At 49.0% G+C, this 26,472-nt stretch overlaps 1 protein-coding gene across 1 annotated transcript; it reads left to right on the forward strand.

The window, feature by feature from the left end:
* Positions 1–2,734: 2,734 nt before the first annotated feature.
* Positions 2,735–5,276, forward strand: LOC115386403 (polyadenylate-binding protein 1-like; the record flags this gene model as incomplete). Its single annotated transcript, XM_030088677.1, has 9 exons — positions 2,735–2,957; positions 3,101–3,294; positions 3,386–3,504; positions 3,612–3,751; positions 3,837–3,931; positions 4,029–4,166; positions 4,327–4,422; positions 4,633–4,766; positions 5,267–5,276. Coding segments are annotated over exons 1-9 (1,149 nt in total), but the record flags the coding sequence as incomplete, so codon positions are not given.
* Positions 5,277–26,472: the final 21,196 nt, after the last annotated feature.

The following is a 26,472-nucleotide window of genomic DNA, read 5'->3' on the forward strand; positions in this document are numbered from 1 at the left end:
TGTAGCTGCAGACAAGAGGATTACATTCAACCTAAGACTTGCCTGAAAATATAAAGTGTTGAAACTTATTAGTTTCAATTTTTCAACTTTATGCACATTGCATCCTCGGAGGTTCTCCTAGTGGGGGTGTGGTCTCCACAGCGGGCGCGTCAGTGGTTTTATCCGTGGGCTCCTCACCGAGTTTCCTTTCCTCACGTGGAATTTTTCGCTGTAGATGAAAGTGTTCTTTGGTGTGCTCTGCACATTCTGTACAGCGGACGCTGTTTTTCCAACCTTTCACTGAATCAAATCGAAATGTCAGTATTTTTAAACATCTAAATGATCCTGCCCTGTCTGTTCATCAGTACATATGTCTATTGTCTACACCGGCTCCAGCTGCACAGCTGAAATGCGGCCAGTATGTCTATTTCATATAAGTCTATGGTTGTCCACCACCAATACGGAATTTTCATGCGATAATCTCATGAAAGAAAAGCATGGTTTAGTAACGCAAACTGCATTCAGGAAAGTAGCGGTAATTTAATTGCTGTATGTGCAAATGTGATTGCTTAATTCGCTCGTTACTTAAAAAAAAGTAATCTCTTCCATTGTCATTGTGTCTCCTCTCTTCAGCTGCAGTTCTGTTAGGCCCAGACCCCATTGATGGCTTGGATGCAGCTTTGAGAAGCAGGAGAATGTTCCAGTTCGAACAACCCTTCAAACCCAGGATGTGTCATCAGTCAGATCGACACCTGCGTCAGTCTCTGAGACTTTCTGAAACTGGAATGGAACCTGATGTGGAGCTCCTCTCCAGTCAGAAGCAAGCTCACGGCTCACACTGATCTGGTAAGCCTGCTGGTTTCAAGAACTATGAAGATGAAAACATGTCAGTACAGTAATGTTCTTTTTATTGGCAACATATTTCTTGAACAAGATGAGACTGCAGCATGTCATCTGCTGATGGGCCGCCTGTGTTTTTTTTATTTGGCGTTCCTGAAAGGCCTGCATGATGCCAGGACCACCCTGAACTGAGGAGGAGAGATGAATGCTGACCACTCCCACCCTGGAGCCAGGATCCTCTTCCTCACAGCACAACAACCTCATCTAACAGTCACGTAAATACACAATCTTATCACCTTATATACCTGTTTATTACAATTATTCTGTAATAGTTTTATTTCACTGTAGCCTTTGTACGCAAATTTAACTATATAGTCAAAATTCTTAGGAATTCACCTTGAGCTGAAAATACAAAATCACCTCACTGTTACCTTGAATCGCCTTGTGTTTGTTTTTGAGGCACTGAGTCCAGTAAGATGAGCCCAATTAGACCCCCTTAAAGCAAAACCATGCAGTTTTTGCTCTTGCACTCCTCCTACTGGTCCCCTGTGAAAGCTCACTGTCATAAACGTTCTCTGCGTCAAAATCGCCCCGAGAAAGTGGCGAGTGTGGCTAAACTTTGTCTCCCATCAACAAACCGAGCACGTGTGGAGCGTCACAAGGTCCTTCCGAACAAGATGATGTGACATATGTAGAGATAATTAGATGATATATGTCCGTTTTCGCGACAGAGAAAAGGCGTGTCCCTGATATTTTCTGTCAGTTTTAATCAAGCCGGATTCAAGAAAATCTCAATTTTATCACAGACGGAGGGGCTCTTGTGTCAAGACTGCTTCAAAAACCACACAGACTGAAAGAGAACCGATTTTCCAATCAACAGCGATAGTTTAGTCCTGGATATAAACCGGGTGGACGGACGGATGGATCCTCCAAAGACTGGCGCCCCATCTCTGCTCGGATCGATGACAAGGTCTGCCTCGTCACTCATCAGTGCGTTTGCAGAAACACCCCCACCCACCTGCAGGAAGTGTGACACATCCATTTTTTTTCATCCAGTTTGTATCGTTGAAGAAATGTCGTGCGTCGATAACCGAGAGGTGAAAATGAAGAAGATTTTTATTTACTGTGAGCGTCAGAAGCATTTCATAGGATTAAACTTACGTTTTTACGTCTGTAGGATCATCCATGTCGCAGGAATGAGTTTGTAAAAATGCGTAAACTTTTGATTTTCAGCTAGAAAATCTCTTTCCAGAATGCATTGGAGCGGATGCGAGGAAATTCTGCCGTCTCCTCAAACAAACGTGTCTGGCGAGAGAAACATTTGAGATACAGAAAAAATAAAAGCATTGCCAGTATCACAAGGACTCTAGCTACGTTTTGATGTATAATATTTTCAGATTGAGCCAGAAATGTGGCCGTGGGGACCAGAAAACTGTACTGCATTAATACTGCATGTAATGTCTAACCTGGTTTCCATAGTAACAGTGTGTCCAAGTTACCCCGGGGGAATTTGATGACATCGTCGCCTGAGTTGCCTGGCAACTTTGAATCAAAGCTGTGATGTCATCACCAGAGTTGACAGCCTGTGTCTTCAGCCTGCAGTCCACCACTCTGAACTATTCAGACGTCCGGATCAGTCGTAGCTTTGCGCTTTGGAGAAGAATCACCCACCCACCAAGTTATCCATCACTGAGTTAGCTTGTGTTTGCTAGATCTCTTCAGATTTCATTTTGACAGACGATATTTGAGTATGTTTGACCAGACGAGGAAACCTCAAGAGCATTGTTCACTGACAAATGTAAGAACACGTGTTTTTTAAGTGAGAGTCTCTACAAAAACTGGAAATAGTATTTGTCATTGATGTGATACTGGACATTTATGAAAACAATGACCTTCTGAACCATTGCATTTACAGATGTCAGGTTACAGGAAGACAAAGCCAATTCTGGACCAGTTTGCGCCCATCAACCCATCAGCTTCTCTGTATGTGGGGGACCTGCTTCCCACCACCACAGAGGTGATGCTTTATGAGAAGTTCAGCCAGGTGGGGCAGGTCATCTCTGTCAGGGTTTGCAGACACCGGATCACCCGCCGCTCCCTCGGCTATGGCTTCGTCAACTACGCGAAACGTGAAGATGGTGAGTTTTGTCTAAACAACCTCTGAAGGAGGCGCTGTGCCTCCAGTCTGTCTCAATGTTCTTCAATTCATGTCTGATGCTGCATTTTGAGGGGCGAACCTGTGAATACGCTTATGTTTTTTTTTCTTGTGGTCTTCGTGTAGCTGAGCGAGCCCTGGACGACCTGGCCTTCACTGTCGTCAACGGCCGGCCTGTGCGGATCATGTGGTGTCGACGCGACCCCTCCCAGAGAACCAACGCAGCGGGGAACATCCTGATTAAGAACCTGGACAAATCCATCGACAGCCTGTCCTTGCTGAACACGTTTTCAGCCTTTGGGACTGTGCTGTCCTGTAAAGTGAGTATGGGGTCATAACAGTGTTAAAACTTTTTGTGAAAATTCATGATGCTTGTGAATGTGTTTGACTCATAACTCTTCCTCTTTCCAGGTGGTTTGTGACGACAACAACGTCTCAAAAGGGTACGGATACGTGCACTTTGAGACCGTGGAGGCGGCTGAGCGCGCCACTGAGAGGCTGAACGGCATGCTGCTCAATGACCAGATAGTGTAAGTGTGATTTCCGTTCCTTAAACTTTTCAAACCTGCTTACTACAAGTTCCTAAGTCAGGTTTTGACACATTTGACTTAATGTTTCATGATGTTTTCTTCAACAGAACTATTGAGCCGTTCCGATCGTTTGAAGACAGGGAGGCGGAACTCGCCACAAGTGCAGAGGAGTTCACCAACGTTTATATAAAGAACTTCGGAGAGGACATGGACGACAACAGGCTGACAGAGCTGTTCAGCAAATACGGTAAGAGAGTCAGATTTAATGTCCACTCAGCATTCACAGCTGAGGATGTGAACTGATGTTGACCAGCTGCTTTTTTTTTGGACAGGACCCACATCCAGCGTTCGTGTGATGACAGACGACAATGGAAATTCGAAAGGATTTGGATTTGCCCGCTTTGAGAACCACGAGAACGCCAAGAAGGTAAGAACCACTTCTGAGGAAGACTGATGGGTAGATCACATATTCTCTGCGTTTCTGCTTGCTTCAAATCATGATACCCATGTTTATTTCCTCTCAGGCGGTGCACGACTTGAACGGTAAAGTGTTGAACGGCCGGCGGTTGTACGTGTCTCGTGCCCAAAGGAAGGCAGAGCGGCAGACGGAGCTCACGCGCAGGTTTGAGCCTGAGAGTTTGGATCGCGGATCCAGGTATCAGGTCAGTAAGTCACTTAACTCCAGCGTCCAGTCACTTTTTGAGGAGCAGATCCGTCATGCTCAAAATGAAAGTGGCAAAGGACCTTTGAGCCCAGGCTGTACTGTTTAAAGACTGTTATTCGGGGTGGCACTAACTTCTCCTTTGTCCTTGAATAAACTAGGGGGTCAATCTGTACGTCCACAACCTGGACTCCGACATGGATGAGGAGCGTCTACACAGAGCTTTCAGTCCCTTTGGAACCATCACAAGTGTCAAGGTGAGCAGTCAACTAGCAGTGAATTACAAATTTTAATGGATTTCTTATTCCTAATGGTAATTCCTGTCATATCACAATGAGTCTTGTGTAAATTGAGGTGACAGGTATAGGTATAGTTAAAGATATAAGTAAGAACTCTGAGAAAGAGCATGATTAATTGAATGTTTTCATACCTGAACTGAATGAGTTTAATTTGTGTCTCTTCTGCAGGTGATGACGGAGGGGGAACGCTGCAAAGGATTTGGGTTTGTCTGCTTTTCGTCCCCTGAGGAGGCCAGCCGGGCCATGACTGGGATGAACGGCCACATCTTGGGCACCCAGGCGCTCTACGTGGTGCTGGCCCGGTCTCGTCCTGATGCGCGTCCTCAGCGCGAACCCTTTGTCCAACCCCGACATGAGGCCTACATGCAACCCCAGCGAGAGACACAGGTACACCCCCAGCAGCAGCCTCTCCCACTCCAACAGCAGCAGCTTCTCCTCAGATGCCCCCAGTGTGGGACCTACCTGCTTCCACAATCTCAGTCCTACATGTGCCCTCAGTGGGAGCCGAACGCACGCTTCCATCACGGGCCCCACATGCTCCCCCAGGAGGGGACCCCCTCAAACCCTCAGTGGGGGGCCAACATACTGCCCCGTTATGAGCCTTATGTGTGGTCCCAGCAAAATCTTCACATGCACCCCCAGTATGGACCCCATGTGTGAAAAGGTGGAATTGATTTATAGAAGCATAACTAAAGGAAAGAATGGGGGGGCGGGGAGCATAGAAAGAAGCATTGAAGAAACAAGAACTCAGGAAAAAAATGATTGATATCAACTTTCCAAACACAGAGGGGAGGATGGAAAGAAAGAAAGAAAAGAGAAATTAAGCATTGAAGAAGGAAAAAATCAGAAAAAGGAAAAATCATCATTACATCTCTGTGTCTGAGGATCGGGTCGCTGGGCAACCTGCCATCAGCTGCCACCCAATCCACGGTGCCTCTGGATTGGCAGACCAGGGGGACCGGAGGGTGTGCTCCAACTATAGGGGGATCACACTCCTCAGCCTCCCCAGGAAAGTCTATTCCAGGGTACTGGAGAGGAAGATTCGACCGATAGTCGAACCTCGGATTCAGGAGGAACGATGCGGTTTTCGTCCTGGTCGTGGAACAGTGGACCAGCTCTACACCCTCCATAGGGTGCTCGAAGGCTCGTGGGATTTCGCCCAACCAGTCCACATGTGTTTTGTGGACTTGGAGAAGGCGTTTGACCGCGTCCCTCGTGGTGTCTTATGGGGGGTGCTCCGGGAATACGGAGTCCGGGGCCCCTTGTTCAGGGCTGTCCGGTCTCTGTATGACCGGAGTAGGAGTCTGGTCCACATTGCCAGCAGTAAGTTGGAGCTGTTCCCGGTGCATGTTGGACTCCGGCAGTGCTGCCCTTTGTCACCGGTTCTGTTCATAATCTTTATGGACAGAATTTCTAGGTGCAGCCAGGGGCTGGAGGGGGTCCGGTTCGGGAACCACAGGATTTCATCTGTGCTTTTTGCAGATGATGTTTTCCTGTTGGCTTCATCGAACATGGACCTACAGCTTGCAGTGGGGTGGTTCGCCGCCGAGTGTGAAGTGACAGAGATGAGGATCAGCAGCTCCAAATCCGAGGTCATGGTCCTCAACCGGAAGAAGGTGGCCTGCCCTCTCCAGGTCGGTGGAGAGACTCTGGCCCAAGTGGAGGAGTTTAAGTATCCTGGGGTCTTGTTCACGAGTGGGGGACGGATGGAGCGTGAGATTGACAGGCGGATCGGTGCAGCGGCTGCAGCGATGCAGTCGTTGTATTGGTCCGTTGTGGTGAATAGGGAGCTGAGCCGAAAGGCGAAGCTTTCAATTTACCGGTCAATCTACGTTCCCACCCTCATCTATGGTCATGAGCTTTGGGTCCTGACCGAATGGACAAGATCCCAGATACAAGCGGCTGAAACAAGCTTCCTCTGTAGGGTGGCTGGGCGCTCCATTAGAGATAGGGTGAGGAGTTCAGTCACCAGAGAGGAGCTCGGACTAGAGCCGCTTCTCCTCCACATCAAGAAGGACCAGCTGAGGTGGCTCGGGCTTCTGTTCAGGATGCCTCCTGGACGCCTCCCTAGGGAGGTGTTCCGGGCATGTCCCACTGGGAGGAGACCCCGGGGAAGACCCAGGACACGCTGGAGAGACTATGTCTCTCGGCTGGCCTGGGAACGCCTTGGGCTCCTCCCAGAGGAGCTGGAGGAAGTGTCTGGGGACAGGAAAGTCAGGTCATCCCTGCTGAGACTGCTGCCCCCGCGACCCGGCCCCAAACCACAGAGGGAAGGATGGAAGCAAAAAAAGAAAAAAGAAATTAAGCATTGAAGAAGGAAAACCGCTGAAAAAAGTGATTGATATCATCATTACGTCTCTGTGTCTGAGGATCGGGTCGCCGGGCACCGTGCCATCGGTTGCCACCCAATCCACGGTGCTTCTGGATTGGCACACCGGGGTGGTGGTCCCCCTGTTTAAAAAGGGGGACCGGAGGATGTGCTTCAACTATAAAGGGATCACTCTCCTCAGCCTCCCCGGGAACGTCTATTCCAGGGTGCTGGAGAGGAAGATTCGACCGATAGTCGAACCTCGGATTCAGGAGGAACGATGCGGTTTTCGTCCTGGTCGTGGAACAGTGGACCAGCTCTACACCCTCCATAGGGTGCTCAAAGGCTCGTGGGATTTCGCCCAACCAGTCCACATGTGTTTAGTGGACTTGGAGAAGGCGTTTGACCGCGTCCCTCGTGGTGTCTTATGGGGGGTGCTCCGGGAATACGGAGTCCGGGGCCCCATGTTCAGGGCTGTCCGGTCTCTGTATGACCGGAGTAGGAGTCTGGTCCACATTGCCAGCAGTAAGTTGGAGCTGTTCCCGGTGCATGTTGGACTCCGGCAGTGCTGCCCTTTGTCACCGGTTCTGTTCATAATCTTTATGGACAGAATTTCTAGGTGCAGCCAGGGGCTGGAGGGGGTCCGGTTCGGGAACCACAGGATTTCATCTGTGCTTTTTGCAGATGATGTTTTCCTGTTGGCTTCATCGAACATGGACCTACAGCTTGCAGTGGGGTGGTTCGCCGCCGAGTGTGAAGCGACAGAGATGAGGATCAGCAGCTCCAAATCCGAGGTCATGGTCCTCGACCGGAAGAAGGTGGCCTGCCCTCTCCAGGTCGGTGGAGAGACTCTGGCCCAAGTGGAGGAGTTTAAGTATCCTGGGGTCTTGTTCACGAGTGGGGGACGGATGGAGCGTGAGATTGACAGGCTGATCGGTGCAGCGGCTGCAGCGATGCAGTCGTTGTATTGGTCCATTGTGGTGAATAGGGAGCTGAGCCGAAAGGCGAAGCTTTCAATTTACCGGTCAATCTACGTTCCCACCCTCATCAATGGTCATGAGCTTTGGGTCCTGACCGAATGGACAAGATCCCAGATACAAGCGGCTGAAACAAGCTTCCTCTGTAGGGTGGCTGGGCGCTCCATTAGAGATAGGGTGAGGAGTTCAGTCACCAGAGAGGAGCTCGGACTAGAGCCGCTTCTCCTCCACATCAAGAAGGACCAGCTGAGGTGGCTCGGGCTTCTGTTCAGGATGCCTCCTGGACGCCTCCCTAGGGAGGTGTTCCGGGCATGTCCCACTGGGAGGAGACCCCGGGGAAGACCCAGGACACGCTGGAGAGACTATGTCTCTCGGCTGGCCTGGGAACGCCTTGGGCTCCTCCCAGAGGAGCTGGAGGAAGTGTCTGGGGACAGGAAAGTCAGGTCATCCCTGCTGAGACTGCTGCCCCCGCGACCCGGCCCCAAACCACAGAGGGAAGGATGGAAGCAAAAAAAGAAAAAAGAAATTAAGCATTGAAGAAGGAAAACCGCTGAAAAAAGTGATTGATATCATCATTACGTCTCTGTGTCTGAGGATCGGGTCGCCGGGCACCGTGCCATCGGTTGCCACCCAATCCACGGTGCTTCTGGATTGGCACACCGGGGTGGTGGTCCCCCTGTTTAAAAAGGGGGACCGGAGGATGTGCTTCAACTATAGAGGGATCACTCTCCTCAGCCTCCCCGGGAACGTCTATTCCAGGGTACTGGAGAGGAAGATTCGACCGATAGTCGAACCTCGGATTCAGGAGGAACGATGCGGTTTTCGTCCTGGTCGTGGAATAGTGGACCAGCTCTACACCCTCCATAGGGTGCTCGAAGGTTCGTGGGATTTCGCCCAACCAGTCCACATGTGTTTTGTGGACTTGGAGAAGGCGTTTGACCGCGTCCCTCGTGGTGTCTTATGGGGGGTGCTCCGGGAATACGGAGTCCGGGGCCCCTTGTTCAGGGCTGTCCGGTCTCTGTATGACCGGAGTAGGAGTCTGGTCCACATTGCCAGCAGTAAGTTGGAGCTGTTCCCGGTGCATGTTGGACTCCGGCAGTGCTGCCCTTTGTCACCGGTTCTGTTCATAATCTTTATGGACAGAATTTCTAGGTGCAGCCAGGGGCTGGAGGGGGTCCGGTTCGGGAACCACAGGATTTCATCTGTGCTTTTTGCAGATGATGTTTTCCTGTTGGCTTCATCGAACATGGACCTACAGCTTGCAGTGGGGTGGTTCGCCGCCGAGTGTGAAGCGACAGAGATGAGGATCAGCAGCTCCAAATCCGAGGTCATGGTCCTCGACCGGAAGAAGGTGGCCTGCCCTCTCCAGGTCGGTGGAGAGACTCTGGCCCAAGTGGAGGAGTTTAAGTATCCTGGGGTCTTGTTCACGAGTGGGGGACGGATGGAGCGTGAGATTGACAGGCTGATCGGTGCAGCGGCTGCAGCGATGCAGTCGTTGTATTGGTCCATTGTGGTGAATAGGGAGCTGAGCCGAAAGGCGAAGCTTTCAATTTACCGGTCAATCTACGTTCCCACCCTCATCAATGGTCATGAGCTTTGGGTCCTGACCGAATGGACAAGATCCCAGATACAAGCGGCTGAAACAAGCTTCCTCTGTAGGGTGGCTGGGCGCTCCATTAGAGATAGGGTGAGGAGTTCAGTCACCAGAGAGGAGCTCGGACTAGAGCCGCTTCTCCTCCACATCAAGAAGGACCAGCTGAGGTGGCTCGGGCTTCTGTTCAGGATGCCTCCTGGACGCCTCCCTAGGGAGGTGTTCCGGGCATGTCCCACTGGGAGGAGACCCCGGGGAAGACCCAGGACACGCTGGAGAGACTATGTCTCTCGGCTGGCCTGGGAACGCCTTGGGCTCCTCCCAGAGGAGCTGGAGGAAGTGTCTGGGGACAGGAAAGTCAGGTCATCCCTGCTGAGACTGCTGCCCCCGCGACCCGGCCCCAAACCACAGAGGGAAGGATGGAAGCAAAAAAAGAAAAAAGAAATTAAGCATTGAAGAAGGAAAACCGCTGAAAAAAGTGATTGATATCATCATTACGTCTCTGTGTCTGAGGATCGGGTCGCCGGGCACCGTGCCATCGGTTGCCACCCAATCCACGGTGCTTCTGGATTGGCACACCGGGGTGGTGGTCCCCCTGTTTAAAAAGGGGGACCGGAGGATGTGCTTCAACTATAGAGGGATCACTCTCCTCAGCCTCCCCGGGAACGTCTATTCCAGGGTACTGGAGAGGAAGATTCGACCGATAGTCGAACCTCGGATTCAGGAGGAACGATGCGGTTTTCGTCCTGGTCGTGGAATAGTGGACCAGCTCTACACCCTCCATAGGGTGCTCGAAGGTTCGTGGGATTTCGCCCAACCAGTCCACATGTGTTTTGTGGACTTGGAGAAGGCGTTTGACCGCGTCCCTCGTGGTGTCTTATGGGGGGTGCTCCGGGAATACGGAGTCCGGGGCCCCTTGTTCAGGGCTGTCCGGTCTCTGTATGACCGGAGTAGGAGTCTGGTCCACATTGCCAGCAGTAAGTTGGAGCTGTTCCCGGTGCATGTTGGACTCCGGCAGTGCTGCCCTTTGTCACCGGTTCTGTTCATAATCTTTATGGACAGAATTTCTAGGTGCAGCCAGGGGCTGGAGGGGGTCCGGTTCGGGAACCACAGGATTTCATCTGTGCTTTTTGCAGATGATGTTTTCCTGTTGGCTTCATCGAACATGGACCTACAGCTTGCAGTGGGGTGGTTCGCCGCCGAGTGTGAAGCGACAGAGATGAGGATCAGCAGCTCCAAATCCGAGGTCATGGTCCTCGACCGGAAGAAGGTGGCCTGCCCTCTCCAGGTCGGTGGAGAGACTCTGGCCCAAGTGGAGGAGTTTAAGTATCCTGGGGTCTTGTTCACGAGTGGGGGACGGATGGAGCGTGAGATTGACAGGCGGATCGGTGCAGCGGCTGCAGCGATGCAGTCGTTGTATTGGTCCGTTGTGGTGAATAGGGAGCTGAGCCGAAAGGCGAAGCTTTCAATTTACCGGTCAATCTACGTTCCCACCCTCATCTATGGTCATGAGCTTTGGGTCCTGACCGAATGGACAAGATCCCAGATACAAGCGGCTGAAACAAGCTTCCTCTGTAGGGTGGCTGGGCGCTCCATTAGAGATAGGGTGAGGAGTTCAGTCACCAGAGAGGAGCTCGGACTAGAGCCGCTTCTCCTCCACATCAAGAAGGACCAGCTGAGGTGGCTCGGGCTTCTGTTCAGGATGCCTCCTGGACGCCTCTCTAGGGAGGTGTTCCGGGCATGTCCCACTGGGAGGAGACCCCGGGGAAGACCCAGGACACGCTGGAGAGACTATGTCTCTCGGCTGGCCTGGGAACGCCTTGGGCTCCTCCCAGAGGAGCTGGAGGAAGTGTCTGGGGACAGGAAAGTCAGGTCATCCCTGCTGAGACTGCTGCCCCCGCGACCCGGCCCCAAACCACACAGGGAAGGATGGAAGCAAAAAAAGAAAAAAGAAATTAAGCATTGAAGAAGGAAAACCGCTGAAAAAAGTGATTGATATCATCATTACGTCTCTGTGTCTGAGGATCGGGTCGCCGGGCACCGTGCCATCGGTTGCCACCCAATCCACGGTGCTTCTGGATTGGCACACCGGGGTGGTGGTCCCCCTGTTTAAAAAGGGGGACCGGAGGATGTGCTTCAACTATAGGGGGATCACTCTCCTCAGCCTCCCCGGGAACGTCTATTCCAGGGTACTGGAGAGGAAGATTCGACCGATAGTCGAACCTCGGATTCAGGAGGAACGATGCGGTTTTCGTCCTGGTCGTGGAACAGTGGACCAGCTCTACACCCTCCATAGGGTGCTCGAAGGCTCGTGGGATTTCGCCCAACCAGTCCACATGTGTTTTGTGGACTTGGAGAAGGCGTTTGACCGCGTCCCTCGTGGTGTCTTATGGGGGGTGCTCCGGGAATACGGAGTCCGGGGCCCCTTGTTCAGGGCTGTCCGGTCTCTGTATGACCGGAGTAGGAGTCTGGTCCACATTGCCAGCAGTAAGTTGGAGCTGTTCCCGGTGCATGTTGGACTCCGGCAGTGCTGCCCTTTGTCACCGGTTCTGTTCATAATCTTTATGGACAGAATTTCTAGGTGCAGCCAGGGGCTGGAGGGGGTCCGGTTCGGGAACCACAGGATTTCATCTGTGCTTTTTGCAGATGATGTTTTCCTGTTGGCTTCATCGAACATGGACTACAGCTTGCAGTGGGGTGGTTCGCCGCCGAGTGTGAAGCGACAGAGATGAGGATCAGCAGCTCCAAATCCGAGGTCATGGTCCTCGACCGGAAGAAGGTGGCCTGCCCTCTCCAGGTCGGTGGAGAGACTCTGGCCCAAGTGGAGGAGTTTAAGTATCCTGGGGTCTTGTTCACGAGTGGGGGACGGATGGAGCGTGAGATTGACAGGCGGATCGGTGCAGCGGCTGCAGCGATGCAGTCGTTGTATTGGTCCGTTGTGGTGAATAGGGAGCTGAGCCGAAAGGCGAAGCTTTCAATTTACCGGTCAATCTACGTTCCCACCCTCATCTATGGTCATGAGCTTTGGGTCCTGACCGAATGGACAAGATCCCAGATACAAGCGGCTGAAACAAGCTTCCTCTGTAGGGTGGCTGGGCGCTCCATTAGAGATAGGGTGAGGAGTTCAGTCACCAGAGAGGAGCTCGGACTAGAGCCGCTTCTCCTCCACATCAAGAAGGACCAGCTGAGGTGGCTCGGGCTTCTGTTCAGGATGCCTCCTGGACGCCTCCCTAGGGAGGTGTTCCGGGCATGTCCCACTGGGAAGAGACCCCGGGGAAGACCCAGGACACGCTGGAGAGACTATGTCTCTCGGCTGGCCTGGGAACGCCTTGGGCTCCTCCCAGAGGAGCTGGAGGAAGTGTCTGGGGACAGGAAAGTCAGGTCATCCCTGCTGAGACTGCTGCCCCCGCGACCCGGCCCCAAACCACAGAGGGAAGGATGGAAGCAAAAAAAGAAAAAAGAAATTAAGCATTGAAGAAGGAAAACCGCTGAAAAAAGTGATTGATATCATCATTACGTCTCTGTGTCTGAGGATCGGGTCGCCGGGCACCGTGCCATCGGTTGCCACCCAATCCACGGTGCTTCTGGATTGGCACACCGGGGTGGTGGTCCCCCTGTTTAAAAAGGGGGACCGGAGGATGTGCTTCAACTATAGAGGGATCACTCTCCTCAGCCTCCCCGGGAACGTCTATTCCAGGGTACTGGAGAGGAAGATTCGACCGATAGTCGAACCTCGGATTCAGGAGGAACGATGCGGTTTTCGTCCTGGTCGTGGAACAGTGGACCAGCTCTACACCCTCCATAGGGTGCTCGAAGGTTCGTGGGATTTCGCCCAACCAGTCCACATGTGTTTTGTGGACTTGGAGAAGGCGTTTGACCGCGTCCCTCGTGGTGTCTTATGGGGGGTGCTCCGGGAATACGGAGTCCGGGGCCCCTTGTTCAGGGCTGTCCGGTCTCTGTATGACCGGAGTAGGAGTCTGGTCCACATTGCCAGCAGTAAGTTGGAGCTGTTCCCGGTGCATGTTGGACTCCGGCAGTGCTGCCCTTTGTCACCGGTTCTGTTCATAATCTTTATGGACAGAATTTCTAGGTGCAGCCAGGGGCTGGAGGGGGTCCGGTTCGGGAACCACAGGATTTCATCTGTGCTTTTTGCAGATGATGTTTTCCTGTTGGCTTCATCGAACATGGACCTACAGCTTGCAGTGGGGTGGTTCGCCGCCGAGTGTGAAGCGACAGAGATGAGGATCAGCAGCTCCAAATCCGAGGTCATGGTCCTCGACCGGAAGAAGGTGGCCTGCCCTCTCCAGGTCGGTGGAGAGACTCTGGCCCAAGTGGAGGAGTTTAAGTATCCTGGGGTCTTGTTCACGAGTGGGGGACGGATGGAGCGTGAGATTGACAGGCGGATCGGTGCAGCGGCTGCAGCGATGCAGTCGTTGTATTGGTCCGTTGTGGTGAATAGGGAGCTGAGCCGAAAGGCGAAGCTTTCAATTTACCGGTCAATCTACGTTCCCACCCTCATCTATGGTCATGAGCTTTGGGTCCTGACCGAATGGACAAGATCCCAGATACAAGCGGCTGAAACAAGCTTCCTCTGTAGGGTGGCTGGGCGCTCCATTAGAGATAGGGTGAGGAGTTCAGTCACCAGAGAGGAGCTCGGACTAGAGCCGCTTCTCCTCCACATCAAGAAGGACCAGCTGAGGTGGCTCGGGCTTCTGTTCAGGATGCCTCCTGGACGCCTCCCTAGGGAGGTGTTCCGGGCATGTCCCACTGGGAGGAGACCCCGGGGAAGACCCAGGACACGCTGGAGAGACTATGTCTCTCGGCTGGCCTGGGAACGCCTTGGGCTCCTCCCAGAGGAGCTGGAGGAAGTGTCTGGGGACAGGAAAGTCAGGTCATCCCTGCTGAGACTGCTGCCCCCGCGACCCGGCCCCAAACCACAGAGGGAAGGATGGAAGCAAAAAAAGAAAAAAGAAATTAAGCATTGAAGAAGGAAAACCGCTGAAAAAAGTGATTGATATCATCATTACGTCTCTGTGTCTGAGGATCGGGTCGCCGGGCACCGTGCCATCGGTTGCCACCCAATCCACGGTGCTTCTGGATTGGCACACCGGGGTGGTGGTCCCCCTGTTTAAAAAGGGGGACCGGAGGATGTGCTTCAACTATAGGGGGATCACTCTCCTCAGCCTCCCCGGGATAGTCTATTCCAGGGTACTGGAGAGGAAGATTCGACCGATAGTCGAACCTCGGATTCAGGAGGAACGATGCGGTTTTCGTCCTGGTCGTGGAACAGTGGACCAGCTCTACACCCTCCATAGGGTGCTCGAAGGCTCGTGGGATTTCGCCCAACCAGTCCACATGTGTTTAGTGGACTTGGAGAAGGCGTTTGACCGCGTCCCTCGTGGTGTCTTATGGGGGGTGCTCCGGGAATACGGAGTCCGGGGCCCCATGTTCAGGGCTGTCCGGTCTCTGTATGACCGGAGTAGGAGTCTGGTCCACATTGCCAGCAGTAAGTTGGAGCTGTTCCCGGTGCATGTTGGACTCCGGCAGTGCTGCCCTTTGTCACCGGTTCTGTTCATAATCTTTATGGACAGAATTTCTAGGTGCAGCCAGGGGCTGGAGGGGGTCCGGTTCGGGAACCACAGGATTTCATCTGTGCTTTTTGCAGATGATGTTTTCCTGTTGGCTTCATCGAACATGGACCTACAGCTTGCAGTGGGGTGGTTCGCCGCCGAGTGTGAAGCGACAGAGATGAGGATCAGCAGCTCCAAATCCGAGGTCATGGTCCTCGACCGGAAGAAGGTGGCCTGCCCTCTCCAGGTCGGTGGAGAGACTCTGGCCCAAGTGGAGGAGTTTAAGTATCCTGGGGTCTTGTTCACGAGTGGGGGACGGATGGAGCGTGAGATTGACAGGCGGATCGGTGCAGCGGCTGCAGCGATGCAGTCGTTGTATTGGTCCGTTGTGGTGAATAGGGAGCTGAGCCGAAAGGCGAAGCTTTCAATTTACCGGTCAATCTACGTTCCCACCCTCATCTATGGTCATGAGCTTTGGGTCCTGACCGAATGGACAAGATCCCAGATACAAGCGGCTGAAACAAGCTTCCTCTGTAGGGTGGCTGGGCGCTCCATTAGAGATAGGGTGAGGAGTTCAGTCACCAGAGAGGAGCTCGGACTAGAGCCGCTTCTCCTCCACATCAAGAAGGACCAGCTGAGGTGGCTCGGGCTTCTGTTCAGGATGCCTCCTGGACGCCTCCCTAGGGAGGTGTTCCGGGCATGTCCCACTGGGAAGAGACCCCGGGGAAGACCCAGGACACGCTGGAGAGACTATAGGCTCTAATTTGACGGCGCAACTTGGCGATGATCAGCGGCGGAGGCAGCGCATTCCTATTTTCGACAGGCGCAGAAGAGGGTTTCTGACCGGTCTGCTGCACTTGCGCCGAGATGGGCGTGGCGGCGCACCAGGGGGAGGGCTCGACAGAATCAGCTGGCGCAGTGAGAGTTTATTGCGGAAGGTGTGAGCAGGCTGGGGAGGAGGATCTGATGATAATTTGTCTGAGAAAACCTCAGAGGCAGGGTTTCAGCTTGTCAGTGTCATGAAAGATACACAAAATCACTCATGAACCACATAATTGTTTTTATTATCTTCTTTAGCACTAGAACATCCAAGATGATCTGACAGACCATTTGGGTTTTTAGAATTCAAATAAATCTGTTAAAAATAATTCCCCTGTCCTCTAGTTCTTTGACTTTTCCTAAATATGTGTCTTGTATGTTTTTCTGAAGCAAATAAGGTCCTAACAATAACACAGATAATATTACAAAGCATTTATACCTCCAAACGCCAACAGTGGTCTGTGAGACTTATTATTTATTTATTTATTATTATTATTATTATTATTATTATTATTATTATTATTATTATTATTATTATTAGACTGATTAAAAAGATGCACTTCACGGGGCTTTTTTTTTCTTCTGTGATTGATTTGTTTTGGTTCATGCGCGCATCTGAACAGGGAGCTAGCTCTGACAGCAAACAATCAGACAGATGGCCAAAAATATCAAGCAAATCCCAAAAGAAAGATAGTAAAAACAGGCATAAATAAGAGATATAAGGTGGAAGAAGCTTTAGCAATGATACAGGAGGTCAGTGAGGGGGAATCGGATGGCGGAGACATGTCGGACATCAGCGATCTTGACTGGAGTGAAGAGGAGAAATGTTCTGAATCAGAGTCAGAACAGTCGCGGGCCAAACAGCGAAACAAATATAATGCTGCTGCCCCAAAAATACCCGACCGACCTCCGGCTGCTGTACAGTCCAGCGTAGAACCTGCAGTGGCGCATGAAGCGCTCACGCGTCACCTCCAGGTAGAGAATTATTGTAAGCTGCTGTCAGTTTACAACTAAATAATAATAACATAAAATGGTGTAAATTATTATTATTATTATTATTATTATTATTATTATTATTATTATTATTATTTAAACTAATGTAATAAATCTGAGCACAACAGTGAAAACGGTATTGACAGCAGGGGCACTGCAGCGTCTCCAGATGTGCCAGTTACAGATTCAGGTAAAATATTATATCCTCCATTAAAGTACAGCAAACCATGTATTTTTCGTTTCCAAAAATTAATTTTAGAACGAACATATTTTCTGAATAAATACCTTTGTCCTGTTGAGCCTGCTGTCCCAGAATAAAATGAGCAGGGTGAGGACGGGTCGGTGTGGGAAGGTGTCCGTCCTGGTGCGCAACCGGGGAGACTTATTTTACTAATTTTAATATGTTCTTGATTATTATTGACAGTTAATAATACAACTATTTTGTGTGTGTTGGAGTGTGTTTGCGTGTGTATCAGGGAAAGGAGTGCGCGGAGTGTGAGTGCGCTGCGCAAATGCGCACTGTAAAAAGTTCAATACATTTTAAAACCTGATTTGAGGCATTAATAAAGCAGATATGAGGCAGAAGTTTTGCTGATCCACTTGATTTAATATTTTGTTTCTTTACCTTAATTTCTAATGCATTAGATTACAGAAAAGCAACCTGTTGGTGTGCTCCTGCACAAAAACACTGCATATGACAGTCTGGCTGACCATAGCGGCCTTTGGAGGGGGGTAAGAATGCTGGCAACACGTGAAGCAGAGCGGAGGACGGAGCAGATAGCAGATGTCGCCACCATTCTCTCATAAATGATTATCCTTCGTCTGGGATGGCCGGAATGCCATGTGTGTGATAGGAATTACAGGGAATCATTTCAGAGGACATCGATCTGATGACAACTGAACCAGCAGTCCTAAGTAGACTCACCCAGCTCCGCTGTGCAGCTGCGCTGAGTGATTGGCACTTGTAATTCTTTGTGCTTTCCCAAATGTATCTTTAAGAGTTATGATGCACACAAATAAAAACAGATTTTCCCTTTCCCTACAAAGTCTGTATGTAGCGCTAAATGCAGGGTGTCTGCATTTTTATTTCATTTGTCTGGCTGCCCAAGCTCTACAAGAGATTATTTATTTCAAAATGCAGTCATATACATTGTTGCTTCACTATGGTTTAGTATTGAGGTCAGGAAATAAAATGTATTTCATCATGTTAATGTAGCAGTGTCCTTCTTTGAAAAAAAGGAGAGGTGTTCATTTGATTGGTCAAATTGCGCTCAGCTGGGTTAAACCCACTTTCTCTCCTCTCTCTTGCGCCACCTGCGCCGGTGGGCGAGATGGAGGCGTGACTGCGCCTGGTTCACGAAATTAGGACAATTTTCTGGACACGCCCCGTTGACTTTATCCGCCGACGGCGCACTTTGCGCTCCGCTGACAGCCGGCGGATTCGGCGTAGTCTACCAAGTTAGGGCCCTATGTCTCTCGGCTGGCCTGGGAACGCCTTGGGCTCCTCCCAGAGGAGCTGGAGGAAGTGTCTGGGGACAGGAAAGTCAGGTCATCCCTGCTGAGACTGCTGCCCCCGCGACCTGGCCCCAAACCACAGAGGGAAGGATGGAAGCAAAGAAAGAAAAAAGAAATTAAGCATTGAAGAAGGAAAACCGCTGAAAAAAGTGATTGATATCATCATTACGTCTCTGTGTCTGAGGATCGGGTCGCCGGGCACCGTGCCATCGGTTGCCACCCAATCCACGGTGCTTCTGGATTGGCACACCGGGGTGGTGGTCCCCCTGTTTAAAAAGGGGGACCGGAGGATATGCTCCAACAAGTAAGTATGCTGTTCCAAATGACTAAGGAATTGCGCTAAATGGGCCAATTTGCCAAACTGTTGAAGTATCACTTTAAAGTAAATAAGGTCTGCATTTACTGGCATTAACAGTGAAATACTTTAAAAACCGTGATTAGAAAAATTAATTTTATGTTTTTTAAAGCCTTCAACATTTTTTTGTCATTATTGTCTTACATTTCCACAAATTTATGTGGCAATCCAACCTCACTTGACCCTAAACCCAACCCTATCCCCAACCCCAAATCTGATGTTTGCTTGTTCATGCAGCATGTAGATATTTTTTTTTGCCGAGGGTCGCCATGTTCTTCACTCCAGTCATATTTTTCTGTGTATCTCTGTTGATTGACTGTTTTTTGCTCTCAGGGCAACACTTTAACGTTGGTAAGAATGTCTTTAAAAAAAGAAAGAACGAGAAGCTCCGGCGGTGGCTATCTGTGACTAAACGCCCCCGACAGGTCTCGGCTATTGCACTCCCTAAACTCCCGTTCTCCCCCCCGTCCCCCACCTTTTTTACAGTGAACCCAATGTGCTAGATGAGTCCCAGGGCCTTCTGCAGGAGGGTAACCTCTCTAGGTACAGTGGCCCTCTGTGTGTGTGTGTCCCGTTGGTGCAGTCTCGCATCTGTCTGCCACTGGGAGGGGCGTTGCTTCCGGGACGGCCTCGTCTTACCTGGCCGTTGATCACTCATCCACATCCGATCAAAGTCGCCTTGGCCCGTCACACCTTACCCTCCTACCTCTCTCTCTCTCTTTCTGTCTGTGGGTCCAGTGGGTCCAGTGTGCCTTGTGTCCACCCCCCTTACCACTTCCTTCTGAGCTCCACACTGATACTCATCTTCTCAGCTCATCTGCTGTGCTATATCGTAACCAGCCCCCCCTCCCCCCTCCCCTTCTGAAAAGGTGACCAGGGACTCTCTGCCTCTGTCTCTGCTCTCGTAGCTCTTGACGGTTAAATGTGCCATCGCCAGAATCAGCTTCATGGTGTTTCATACTGTTTTCCGTGTCTTATCAGGCTTCTCGCTGATCAAATTGGGCGTCCAGCTGTGGATACCAATCTGTAGGGGCAAAAGGGGATCTGGGGTGGCAACCATAGAGAATGGCAGAGCATGTATTGTTTCCTTTATCCACTTTCTTTAACCCAAAAAAATTATGGTTGGACAGAGATTATATTTTAAACGTCAAACGGATACAAAACGAGGATTTTTTTACGACAAATTTTCCGCCGGGTTGCTACTCCAGCCCCTGCTATCCCCTGTTGTGTTTTATTTTGGTGTCTGAATCATGGCAGCACTGTTTATTTCCCCCGCTCTGTGGTTGGGTGTCTTGTAGTGAGTGGGTAGAAATTAGCGTTCTGTTATGTTCGGACAAGTCGACGTGGCGAGCACCGCTGGGGGACGCCGCGGTGCGTTCGGGGTTCCTTTGACACGGGGCGTTTTTCCTGCGTGTTGGTGGGGTGACTTGCAGGGTGGCCAGCGTGTAGAGCGAGCCGGGCCAACAGAACCTCCTGATCCAGCCCCCGTTGGGAAGGAAGCGAGGACTCAGACAGGTCAGTCCTTAAACCCCTCGGGTGGGGGCTATTTAGCGACCGCGGGGGGGGGGGGGTCGCTAGGGGGTGCTAGAGGGCCGCTGCCCTGCGGACTGTGTTGAGCCGCAAGGGCTCATGGGAAATGGGACTGAGTCCGGGGGCTGTTTCGGGCCGGTTTCTGTGTCCTGTTTCGTTTATTTGTGCTTCATTTAGTATGCGTGTGTTTTGGTTTATTGTTGTTGTGCTGTTGCCACCCGTTTTGTGTTCTTTTATTTTCTTTATGTGTGCACCGTGGGTCAGGGAGACCTCTGGGGGAGGGTCCTGGCCTGCGCGCCTCCAGGGAGGGCGCTAGTGAGACGCAGTCATCTTACGCTGTCTCCGCCGCTCGTTGAATTCGCCACAATGTGTGTATATATATATATATATATATATATATATATATATATACACACACACACTATATATACAATATATGTGTTTTAAATTCAATCGAAGGATACTATATTGAACAAAGTATAAATAGACCTATTTCACAGTCTCACCAGTGTACTCTATGATATTCACTATCACCATACTTTAACAACTGTCAAAGGTATAAGCCTTTAAGCAGCGGAAAGTGTATGAATAGTTAAAACTTCTGTTGGAGGCTGATCTTGGAAATTCAAAGTCTCTGTCAATGTGAAAAGGACCTCTCTGGACTAAATCTGTCCTTACTTTATCAGCAGTTATGGATGGCCTAAGTGCAGGATCAGTTGGATTTGCTAGTGTTGCTGAAATAGAAGCAGGTGAGCCACCAGGGAGTTTGGGAATTGGGACCCACGAAAAGAAAAGAAAAGAAAAGAAAACATAGTGCCACCCAGATGAGCCTGAGACGAGCGCCCGCATTAAACAGAATGGGGGGGTCAGTATTATAATTTTATCAGGGGGCTTTCTAGGCCAGTATTAAGGATGCACCCCTAGAATTAGAATCTCCCCCTCCCACTTTTCGGTGGCCCTGACTGGAAGGCTGCTCTTCTTCAAGAGTCCTGGCTTCAGCTTCTGTTAAAAAAAAAAAAAAAGACAACATTTAAGCAACGGATACCAATACAGTTGGGACAATACACAATACACAAACTTGACACATTAATTTACCAGCAGTGTCTGAAAGCAGGGAGTGGGCAAGAGGTGGGACTGGCAGCATCACTTTGGGATGGTCCTGAAATTAAAATAACAGAAAGACAATTATTCACTGTCTTTTTTTTTTTTTTTTTTTTACTCGAAAGCACATTACTTTTTTTGCAAAAGAAAATGTTAAAATATTTGATTACCAGCAACAACACTGCAAAGTTCTACAGTGTTCGTTTTAATGTGTGATTCACACATAAAAACGAGACTGGAATAGTGAATTACTGGAATAGTCACTACGAGACAGCGTAGTGAATGTGCGGATTATAACGTTGTCCACCAAAGTGTTTTGGGGTTGTTGGATTGTGTATTTGATGAGTTTGACGAGGGGAAGCAAAAATACCGCCCACTTCCATTGTGTCCTTCCCGAAAACCTCCTCGGCTCACCTCTGAATAAACAATAGCTCGCCCTCACAAAAAAAAGTAAGTATGCTGTTTGAAATGACTAAGGAATTGCGGTAAATGGGCCAATTTGCCAAAATGTTGAAGTATCCCTTTAAGCTTCCTAATCATGAGACCAGTCTGTGTTTAGATTAAGAGATGGAAGTGTGCAAGTGTGAACATACTGATTTGAACAACTGACACTAAAATTCTGCTGTGGCTGAAATGCTCTTCTCAACAGATGAACTCAGTGACCGCCGGTTATTTCAGGTGTGGATATGAATAACGATCAGGCTAATCGTTCTCAATCTCAGGGCTTCATCAACATTCATGCGAAAAATAATAATAATTAATGAATAAATAAATGAAAAGTGATGTTAAACTTATCCATAAAGCACACACACACACACACACACACACACACACACACACACACACACACACACACACACACACACACACACACACACACACGTGTGTGTGGGATATAATTGTATTGGATGATAAACTCGATTACTTAAATCATTTTATTCTGATGAATTTTCCACAGCTTATCTATGAAACAATTTCCATGACATATGCAGTATTGTTTTATGGCGTGTGAATTATATAACTGCGCTTTGGTCACTGTAATAAAGGATGTCAGACAGAAGGTGGCACTGTTGACTTTCCTCAAATCCCAGAAGCTGTTGATTAGACTGTAGAACTATATAAAGCAGGCAGATTGCTGGTAGTTTACTCAGTGATTTCAGAGGCAATATAAACACATACTTTATAATGAATGCTATGCTGTACGTGTTTATATTATTTTTCTAAGGAATTGGAAATGCTTTATCTTGTTATTAAAAGGAAAGATAATTCTTGGCATTTATAGTATGAACCAGAAGCAAAAATAATCAAGGAGAATTAATGTGTGTTAAACAGCTTTCATACAAACAATCTGTACTGTATTTCTTCCATTTAATTAATCGTCGTGCTTTTTTAATATGTCTTATGTCTAATATGGAACTTTTTATGAGGTTTATTCGAATGTTTCAAATGAATTGTTATTACTCATGCAGGTCGTGAGTCATCCTTACTTAAGCTTGCAGAACTAAAATATTTCTTCAATATTTGTTGTAGCAGCTGGAAAACCTCTTTTTTTCAGGTATTTTAACCACATTTGTCATTTTTGCCAATAAATGAATCTGCGTGCATCTGCACATATGCAACATACATTCACACGTGTGTTCCGCACAGGCAGAAGGGTGAACCCCAGGAATGCAGCAGCCTATAGAGCGGGAGGAAATGATTATACCACACGGTGCCATGGCTGCTGGAGGGCAGCTCGGCCTTCCCTTCCCCCAGTTTACACACAGATCTGTTGGCTCAACAAACTGAAGCAAGATTATCAGGATTATATCATGACATAGGACAATATGGCAAATAAAAAGAACAGAGCGTCAGGATATAATTCCAACAGCAAAGCCACAGTGTAGTGCTGATTTCACACCAAAACATCCAGCCTCTTTATCTGCAGACTGGAGAATTATTAAAGCCAGATACATTTCAGTTGAGCAACAATGAATTGAGCAATTATTAACTCCAGTGCAAAAAATGGGTAATCTTAATACATGTTCCCTCAATTCTCATATTATTAACATCTTTAGAGGTGCGCTTGTAATTATGACTTTAAAAAGTACTTCTCTTTCTCAAAAGGAGCTGAGCTATGGCTAAAAGAAAGTGCAGTGATAAATAATGTGATTTCGAATAAGGCCCGGTTAAAAGTGAACTGTTGTAAATGATTCTGTCTCCACTGAGTCTTTGTGCTGTGGCTGATCATTAATCTGAACCATCCAGGCTGATAAGATGTTTCTAAAGAGAGAAGAGACAAAAAGATCATTCTCTGACTGCTGTGTGTATAGAGAGGGCGAGAATGTGAAGCCATGGCACTTTCAAAGACCTTGAGTCTGATGGCCATGCTGCAGCCCTTGTAAATTTTACAGGACGCTCATAATAGACTCCTTATCTACACGGGAGACAATGAAGCCCATCAAGGGACAGAAGAAAATGAAAAGGCCTTGTGTGTGCGGTGGAGGCTGAGTGAAAACTATGCTGAACCTCTTCAATAACACTACCAGTGGAAAAGAAATGAGTTCAATTGTTACCCATGTCTGTTTTTTTTTTGTTAAAGATATAAAAACAGCTGATCTGACTCTTGAGTCTTTCTTGTCAGTAAACTATTGAAGTAAAATCTTTTCCAAAATTGATTTGTGTACATTAACATCTCATTTACATATAGAAGAGATGTCTGTCTTGATGGAGTGATTTCACAGCTGTATTTTTTTTTTTTTTTTTGGGTGGGGGGGAGTGCTGTTTGTTCACAGTTGACTACTTTCATGGAAATATATAAAATAAGGCAGAAAGGGAAAGTACAGAGTTTTAATGTTGCAGTCATCTATGGTTCAAGTTACATTTCTGTGTCAGAATATTGTGAGTATCACTCTCGTTCCTTTTGCTTGACACCTAATTAATTTGGGAATTGATAAGTAGCAGGCCTGGTCAGGTGATTTCCCCTTACATTGCGTGATCAAATGAGGTCACTCGGCAGGCGGGGTCACAGATTTTGCCTTGAAGTCGATTCAGATATACTACTTGTTCTTGTTAAGAATCTGATCCTACTCACTGCAGAGAGAGTTGTTTTATGCCAACACTGCATTTTGCCTGACAATGCTTTGATTTTGAAATTCTATGAGGTGATTTCCTTTAGATGAAGGGGAATTTGAAGTTCTTATTGATTGGAATGACTGAGGTGGACTTCGCTTTTCAATTTTTTAAAAGAGCTCAGGGGTTTTATATTGGTCCATGTCTTTGTGACCTTTCTTACACTGAGATGATGGTTTCTTTGCCTTTACAGTCAATAGGGGGCAGTAGAGACCAGGGTAAAAGCACTGCAATACTGGGCCATTTTAGGGTTGGTCAATAACACTGGAGCCATAGGGATGCCTGTAGAAGTATTGCATTCATTGTTGTTGGTCAACTTATAAATACTGTTTTGTAGATGAAAATGTAACCACAAATAGAAACCCTTCAAGGTTGGAAGAACACTCTGCCTTGTTTTTATTCTTTCCGGGTGTGCATTGTTTTGATTATCTGTAACGGTCTCCGTGATGTCTGGGAGAGGGATTCATCCGCCCCAGACTCCTCTCCACCCGGCCAAACACCGCTGCTCTCCTCCAAATGGCTGAGATGTTCTGGAGTGTCCGCATCTGTGTTTGTCGACGTGTGAGACTTCATCCAGATGGGCACGTTAACAAGACCAAGCATTGCCCCCTCAGACACCGGCAGCAATCTATTTCTATGATTAGATTTCAGCGTTATGTGATTCCTTCCATAATCACCTCGTAAAGCCCTCCCATCCTCATCTTCGGGCTCCCCTACGTCATCTTTTCTCCGGTTTTGGTCCTCACATGTCTTTCATCCCCTATCATGACACCCGCCTGGCTCTTGTCTCTTAATGTAGTGCATCCTTTCAACCTGCAGCCCGCAGCACGGTCACGGCTGCACCTGGCCTAAGAATGAGCAATGAGTGAAGGGAAACAGTGGAGCGTGTATTGGCTCAGGGCGCACGGTAGCCATTATGGGGCTAAAGCACTGCCAGCGTGCTTGATGAGGGGGAACAACGGAGCTTCGCCCTGGGACACTCCATTAAACTCCTCCTCTTCGTCTTTCTGTCTCTGGCTAATAGGAGCACACACAGCAACGCACCAGCACAGGGTCTCATATTGGTCTCAGGTGTGTCCGTGAACATAACCAAAAGCCACATCCTTCATCTCATCTTATAGGATATCCCATCACCTGGATGATGATGATGATCTTACTCACACCAGCCTTTCCACCCCCTCTGTCCTCCAGCTTTTCTCCATCCTCATTATCCTTTCCTCAGCCCCCTGTGTCTTCTCCTAAGCAGAGGCAGAGCTTTGGGGGTGGGGGTGGGGTGGAACAGCTGTCCCCTTACCCCATATTGCCGGGGCTGGGCCCTGAGGGCCAGGTCTTTCATAAGACCATGATCTCTATGATGTCTGCAATGTACAAACTTGGAAGTTGTGCCATAGGTTTATACATCGATCGGCCATTGCATTGTGATCATTGGTCTTTTTTTGTGTGTGTGTCCTTCCTCCTCTTGCTACTAAAACAGCCATAAACCATTACACAACATCTGCGTGGAGGGCAGGACCAAAGGTCTCCCTGCAGAGCATTTCCCAGAAGCATCACATAGGCTGGAGCTCTCGCCATATCGCTTCCTGGTGCCATGTGGAGCCTCGCATGTGTCAGTCACAGTCGCTCCATTGCGCTGGGGGAGGATCCGTCCTTCTGCCTCACTCCGGCCCTTTGACTTGATCTGGTTTGGCTCATAAGCACTTCTTGAGCAGAAGTGTCTGAAAAGACATTTAAAACCTTCCACAATGGCAGAAAGTAACCGGTTTCAGCTATTTGAGATGATTACAGGGCAAATCAGATGAAACGGTTTGTCAAAGCACAAACGGGATTTTTGAAGATGGAGAGGTGCTTTTACAAAGTGAAGTATTCAACTTTACTCATGCGCCACAGACAAAAGACAAAATAAAAATCAATTGGGCTTCTGAGAAAAGCTTGGAGGATCACCTTTCGTAGCGCTGGATATTGATCATGAGTGATGCTTGTTTGCAAACAGTAAAGCCAGGATTGCTTAATGCCGCTCTCTTATTGCTCCGACAATATCATTTGTCAGAAGTGAGTTGAGCAATGTTTGCAACGATTGGTCTAAATGAAAAATGGGCCCTGGAAATGTGTCTCAAATATTAAAAACAGCATTCCTGCTA

Source organism: Salarias fasciatus, chromosome 1, assembly GCF_902148845.1.
Source record: "Salarias fasciatus chromosome 1, fSalaFa1.1, whole genome shotgun sequence".
Lineage (NCBI taxonomy): Eukaryota > Metazoa > Chordata > Actinopteri > Blenniiformes > Blenniidae > Salarias > Salarias fasciatus.